At 62.5% G+C, this 6747-nt stretch overlaps 1 protein-coding gene across 2 annotated transcripts in view; it reads right to left on the bottom strand.

The window, feature by feature from the left end:
* Positions 1-6: 6 nt before the first annotated feature.
* The window catches only part of LOC113204216 (uncharacterized), a 33460-nt gene continuing 26719 nt past the window's right edge, over positions 7-6747 (bottom strand). For both annotated transcript variants that reach the window (XM_026419295.2, XM_026419296.2), the window contains exons 4-16: positions 5214-5475; positions 4848-5129; positions 4197-4769; positions 3782-3901; positions 3076-3679; positions 2816-2985; positions 2561-2739; positions 2326-2465; positions 2006-2245; positions 1779-1929; positions 1530-1700; positions 1121-1449; positions 7-1042 (exon numbers count right to left, since the gene is read on the bottom strand). In XM_026419295.2, the coding sequence (XP_026275080.1) occupies positions 856-1042; positions 1121-1449; positions 1530-1700; positions 1779-1929; positions 2006-2245; positions 2326-2465; positions 2561-2739; positions 2816-2985; positions 3076-3679; positions 3782-3901; positions 4197-4769; positions 4848-5129; positions 5214-5475 (3408 nt within the window). In that variant the 3' untranslated portion in view covers positions 7-855. The remainder of the gene's footprint in view (positions 1043-1120; positions 1450-1529; positions 1701-1778; positions 1930-2005; positions 2246-2325; positions 2466-2560; positions 2740-2815; positions 2986-3075; positions 3680-3781; positions 3902-4196; positions 4770-4847; positions 5130-5213; positions 5476-6747) is intronic.

Genomic DNA, 6747 nt, shown 5'->3' with positions numbered 1-6747 from the left:
TATTAAAAAATTACACTTCTTATAGGACTGAAAAAGACAAACAGACATATCAATATCAAAACAAACTCAGGATAGTAAAAACGAAATGATATCAACACAGGTGGGCACAGGTAGAGCTATTATTATTATTGTTTGTTCCAGTGCAATAAGTATTGTTTAGGAGTTAAGTAAACGAGGCAACGTCGAAATATTTGCCTCGTGATGTTTCTATTACTGTCCTAATGATGGATGAACAGGCATTATAAATAGACATGTTTAAACTTATAAAATTGTGTGTTCGGCTTCGCGAAACACATTCACCAACGCACTCACTATTTCTACACTAACAGTAAAGGATAAAAAGCTAACTTCTAGTTTTCTTAATCTAAAGGAGTATCTGAACATAGAAAATCACAGAGTTAAGACACGCTCCAAGCTAGAGGACTGACTGAGTAAATAATAACCACTTTGTCCTCGGAATGAAAGCCAGTCTGTCCCCGCTTTAGGTTTCGAATTTCAGAACAAATTTTAGCCAGAAAAAAAGACGTATTAGGAAAACAACACAAAAAGAGACTGCGAGTCTTCAGGCCACTTACTAGGAAGTGAGTGAAAACATGTATTTTAAAAAAGGTACACAAAATGAGACCAAGACGCCCTGCGCACTTGTTCCCTGGGGCGGGTGCGGCTGCGTGGCTGTGCTGCGGAGTCCAGCCTCATCAAGGTAGTAGTTGTATCCTCGGCGACCGGTCAGGTTTCCCGTGCACCACCTCCACACAGCCGTTCTCCGGGCTCAGCCCCCACGTCCTCGTCCCTCTGGAGCCCCACCAGGCCACGCGCCTATTCGATTAGCTTGTCCACAACAAGGGCCGCCCGAGCTCAGTTTGCTGTCCTGGTGCTGGGCGGGAAGGCCGCTATGGAGCGCATGCTGCGCGGCCGCTCGAACAGCGACGGGTCGGTGTAGATGGGCTCGCTCGGGTCCTCGAAGGTTCCCCGGCCCCGGCGGAGGCCACCGATGGGGCAGTCCATGGCCGCCTCCACCACCGCGGGCCCGCTCGCCCGTTCGCTAGAAGTTAAACAAGAAAGTGAGTGCAAGAGCGCTCCCGGTTGCCCATCCTGCTCCAGCTCAGCAGTTGTCACGTACCTGTCGAACAGCTTGCTGGGCAGCAGCGAGGCTAGGCTCGCCATCCTGGAGGTGGTGAAGTTGACGGATGTCACGGGCGGCGCCGAGGTGGGCACCGGAGGCACGTACTTGGCCTGCCTCGTGAGGTAGATGTGCCTGAAGGCGAGCAGGCCGGCGCCCAAGGAGGCGACCAGTAGCACGATGGTGGTGCTCAGGGCGGACACCAGGCCGTAGTACTCCCCGGTGGACAGCACCACGCCGCCGGCCTTCTGCACCTTCACGGCGTCCGCTTCGGGTGTGGCCGCACTGAGGCTGCTGGGCTCCGAGATGTCGTTGCGGTTCTCAAACACCTGCCGACAGAATCACCGAGTTTAGCAAGGTGCGAGTCCCCGGGGTTTCGTGTGCCGCACCGCAATCCTGGTCAACCAACCTCGATCATCTCGCGGACTTGCTCCTCGTCCTCGGTGCCGTTGGTGTTGCTGACGCCCTCCTGGACAACGCGGTGCTCCGGCTCGTCGACGTCCTGGTCGTCTTCCTCGGCAGCCCTGCGACGTCGTCCAAAGGAAGGCTCACTGCGCCCCGTCTGTCCCGTGCAGTACGCCTGCGAACCAGAGGGACGTTCGTATCACAGAGTCCCACTCACCGACCTCGACGAGGTGAAATTCATTCGGAGACCTACCGGCTGGCAGCCGTCGCGACAGGTGCGAACCGTGGCCTCGAACACCAGGAAGTTGGACTCTGGGATCTTGAAGGCATTGAAGCGTGCCTCCAGGCCGTCGCCCTCTCGAGAGCGGTCGAGCCCCGGGAACACGTACTGGTCCACGGGACACCTGCACGGAGAAGTTTGTGGTCAGACTCTTGCGGGCCTCGGGAGGCAGTGTGATGGGACGGGAACCACGCGCTCACCCGTATCTGTCGATGAGCTGCACGGAGCGTCCCGAGTACGGGTCCCTGGCGATCACGTTGGTCGCGAAGATGTCCGTGGAGTAGTGGTAGCCGTCCTGGGCCTCGAGGCGGAAGGTGAGCGGGTCCCCGACGGCGATGGTGGTCGTGGGTCGGCCCTGGTACAGGATCAGTAGGCGCACCCGCGAGCTCAACGAGTTCTCCGCGGGCAGGTACTCGATGGGGATGGGCGCGCCCGAGCGCCTGTGGAACATAGAAGCAGCGTCAAGTCACCGAGTGATACTACCTGGATTCAGGTATGGCGGTCGTATCGAGGAACGCACCCAGCGCCGATGTATCCCGATGTCACGACCGCTTCGCCCGGCCCGCGGAACAGGCAGGTGAGGTTGTATCGCTTGTCGCGCCCGGTCTGGACGTAGTCACTGAACTGCACCACCACGATGTTGGTCATCGAGTCGCCGAACTGTACCAAACGAGAGGAGATAAATCGAGCGATCACAGCGGGCCTGGCTGTAGTCGGCGGACCGTCACAGCGCCGCCACAGAGGCGCGGACTCACCCGCTGAGTTCCACAGTCGGGGTACCCCTGCGCGCCGCTGATCCTCAGGACGTTAGCGGTGCCACCGTTGCCCCGGAAGAAGCAGCGGTCGTAGAAGCCGTGCGTGTAGATGCGCCCCACGAACCCTTCCGGGGTGCGGAGAGTGAACTCCATTCCGTCCTCAGAGCACACCTGCGACACTGCAAAGGAATAGAAAAGTGGGATTAGTTTTGGGTCAGATGTGAAAGATCACGATGCATCCGGTAATTGTCTCACCATCCAGGCACTCTCCCCCGATGCCCTGCCTGCCGTTGAATCGCTCGTAGAAGTCGTAGTCTGCCGTGGTCTCGAAGTAGGTCGGGTTGCCCGGGTCCAGATCCCTCGAGTCCCTGTCGGACAGCTCGCAGTTCTCCCTCTCGGCAGCGCCGAAGGGTGCGGCGAACGGCCTGCGGAACACGCACAAGCAAGGTGCCGGTCAGATGGCGTCACCCCCCGCCTGCTGGTGACAGCGCCGGACGAAGCAGAGCGAGACCCACCTGAAGTTGAAGGAGCGGCACACGAAGTCCCTGGCGTCGGCGCACTCGCGCTCGCACAGGGGCAGCGAGGGCACGGACACGAAGCGCCGGATGAACTGCCTGCGCGCCCGCAGCCGCGCGCCGACCTGGCGGAACGCGTCACCGTCGTCGCACCGCGAGGAGAGCGGCCGGCCGTAGAAGGGGTCGCCGTAGCCCGCCGGCTGCGCCACAGGGGACACCGGCCCCACGGGACCCGCCGGCCCCACGGGCGGCAGGGGCGCGCCGCCCATGTAGGGGCCGGCGCCGGGGGTGGGCACGGGCCCCACGGACGGGCCCACGTAGCCCGCCGGGTATCCCGGGGGGAAGCCGCCGCCCGGGTAGCCTGCAACCGGGTACGGCGCCGCCCCCGGCGCGGGGTACGCCCCCAGCCCGCCGCTCGCGCCGCCGCCGCCGTAGTTGCCGATGCTGTAGCCGAGCGAGTTGCCGCCGTACGCCACGCTACTGCCACCGCCGCCGCCGCCTACGGGGTAGTAGGCGCCGCCGGGGTAGCCACCACCGCCGCCGCCGTAGGCACCTCCTCCTCCACCTCCATACGCGCCTCCTCCGCCGCCAACACCTAGCGCGCCTAGAAGAAACCGGCGTTTTTGTTTGCAACATTTTAACTTAACTTAAGTCTTCTGTGTGACCCTGAATGGCCCATTCCTCGTGCTTTTTGCCGTGGACTCACCAGAGTAAGGTGGCCTCCCGTACGCCGAGTCCTGGCCGAGCGGGTCTGGCCTGTCCCCGGGTCGGTACGGGGAGACGGGTGGCAGAGAGGAGCCCGCGTCAGCGCCGTCCGGATAGTGTGCTGTGGAGCAGAGAAGGGTATAAGCGGTGGGCTAGGCGGCGCGGTAAGATCGTATCCCACCCGTTAGGAACTATCCAGCAAGAACATCCGCCATTTCCCGTTGCGAAAGCGCCAAGTTCGGCCAGTGCGAGCTCTGATAGCGCCTATTAGATAGGCAACATCTTGCCTGCAGTGCATGCGTGTACTGCGGCGCGGCCTACCCAGAGTCTCGCAGGCGCCGAGGTCCCACAAGTTCCCGAATGAGTCTAAGAAAAGCGGACACGTACTTTCTGGACGATACGATCCCATTACTCACCCATCAGGTTCTCATAGTAGTCGTAGTCGGCGTCGTAGATGACGCGGTGGCCATCGCGCTGCCCGAAGCGCGACAGCCTGCAGGTGCGGAAGCGGTCCGAGTACACGGCCGAGCGGCACACGAAGCTGGCCTGGCGCAGGCACTCGTCGAGGCACTCGCTGAGCGAGCGGCCCGTGATCTCCGAGTGGAAGTCGCCGCCGAGGCGCGAGTTGCGGTAGCGCTGGAAGGCCGTGTCCGGGCGGCGGCCGTGCGCGAACAGGTGCGAGGTGGCGGCGTTGTCGGAACGGAAGGGCAGCGCGTTGTCGAGGCACACCAGGTCGTAGAGGTGGTGGCTGGGCGAGGAGGCGGTGCGCAGCAGGTCGCGCTGAGACACCGAGTCCTCCTCGAGCAGCGCGCACTGCCGCGTCGCCTCGTCGTACTCCAGGGCGCGACACAGGAAGCGCTCCGCGCCCAGGCACTCGGACTGGCACTCCTCCAGCGAGACGTTGGCCAGCAGCGCCGCCTCCACCGCGCCGCCCACGCGCTTGTTCTCCTCCTTGACGTACACGGCCGTCGCGTCGCATCTCCGCTCCGCTGCAAGTCAAAGACCATATTGTCACCGGTCACCAGTTCCAGCTCAACGCGACTGCTGCGACCGCTGAATGTACTCACCGTTCAGGCACGTGTTCTCGAGGTAGTCGGACGTGGGCGCGTCGGCGAGCAGGTCCGGGTGCGTCCTCCTGGTGAACCTGGACATGGAGCACGTCCTGGCCGTCGAGTCGAAGGTGGCCGACCGGCACACGAAGGAGAACTCGTTGAGGCAGCGGTCCTCGCAGTCGGAGCGGTTGTTGGCGGCCACCTCCTTGACGTCCGCCTGCGGCAGCCGCAGCGCCTTGCGAGGGTGCCGCTCAAAGACATAGCGCCGGTTGGGGCACTCGCGTTCCACGCGGCTCGCTGGCAAGACAAGACGACGCCGTCACACGTTTTGCAAACGAAAAATGTCTCCACAACTTTTTCCGAGGGGGCCCTGATACTCACACGACAGGCAGACCTCGGCGAAGTGCGCGCTGCCCGGCACGAGCACCAGGTTGCCGAGCCCCTCGGGCTGCGCGCTCTCGCGGCTCAGGAAGCAGGCCGACTCCTCGTACTCGGGCGCGCCGCCGAACGACGCGATCCTGGCTCCGGCCTGGAAGTCGAACGACGAGCACGCGCGCACCAGGTTGTTGGCCGAGGAGCGGTCCCTCAGGCAGATGTCCTGGCACTTGTCCAACACCTGGGAGGGCGGCAGCGAGTCGCGAACCTGCAAAAAAGTAATTTTCAAATGACAAAATTAATCACGGTAATGGACCCGAGTGGAAGTGTAAGTCGAAGACAGGTCACACAAGACCAGTCTGCAAACGCTTGGACATGTCATCTGTGATTCGGTGGTGCAATGGCCACCCCTTCCCTTCCCTGCGCTTGCAGTGGCGCGCGCGCCGGCCCTGGCGGCGACGTGGCGTGGCGCGCCGCGCGGCAGCAGCGGATGCGGCGACCGTTAGGAACCGGAAGTCAGAGCGGCGATCTGTCCGCCGCGGCCAGCGCTGCTCACGCTCGCAGCTCACGCCGCGCGGGGACCGGGCGGGCAGGCCGGATGGTGTGACTCGGGCTCAAGTAGTGGCAAAGCCTCGCCAGTCGTGCGCGTCGTCAAGGGTTAAGCCGGCCTCCCCCGCAGCAGGGTCCACTGCTGCTGTACTGGATGATTCAGAGATGACACAGGTGCGGGCGGGTTTGCCTATCCTCGATTCGGCGCGCGCACGGGTCCAGGTCTGGGGAGAGGTAAGGAGGGGACCTGTGTGCCCGCCGAGTCGAGGATAGGCAAACCCGCCCGCACCTGCGTCTTCTCTGAATCACCCGGTACAGTACTCACACCGCCGGTCGCGAGGACGAGCGCACTTACTTATTGGCAGCCGGCCACTTCGGTCAATCATCATCAGTTACCCCCCTCCCCCTTCCTCCATCCTCTTTCGCCCCTGCTTGACCCACTTGTGGCCGCCCGAGAGGCCCGCGGGGGGCAAGTCCACACTCGGACGGCCATATGCCCGACGCTGGGCGATGTCCTCACAGCACGCCGTGCAGCACGGCCATAGAGGGCTGTGACCTCTAAGCGCCGCACTGTACACCTGAATTACGCCCACAATCAGAGCGACAAGCGACAACATCGCACTCGTGTGTTCGTGTGTGTGAGTGTTCGTGTGAGTGTGTGTGCGCGCGCCCGCTCGCTCGCTCGCTCGAGCGGTATGTAGCGAAAGTGCGCCAACAAAAACTGACTGCGACTAAAAGTGTCCGCGAACCCATTGCGGGTTGACGACGGCGGCAAAAGGGTCGGACCGGGCTGGCTAACCCCTCAAACTGCAAGGCCCCCTCCCCCACCCCTAATTTCCGCCCATCTCCACCTTGCCTCCCGCCGCCACGCCGTCTCTTCAACGCGCCCGGCTTAGACGACCTCTTTGAAGCCTCGGGGAAGGGGCGCTTGTGCGTGAATGGAGCCCGGCGCCCGGCGCGCTCCTCGTCCCACCTCAGTTTATCCCCCCCC

The sequence above is a fragment of the Frankliniella occidentalis genome, unplaced genomic scaffold, assembly GCF_000697945.3.
Source record: "Frankliniella occidentalis isolate FOCC.00 unplaced genomic scaffold, Focc_3.1 Scaffold4, whole genome shotgun sequence".
In the NCBI taxonomy this organism is placed as follows: domain Eukaryota; kingdom Metazoa; phylum Arthropoda; class Insecta; order Thysanoptera; family Thripidae; genus Frankliniella; species Frankliniella occidentalis.
The sequence above is the reverse complement of the archived record's forward strand: the minus strand, read 5'-3'. Positions and strand labels throughout refer to the sequence as shown.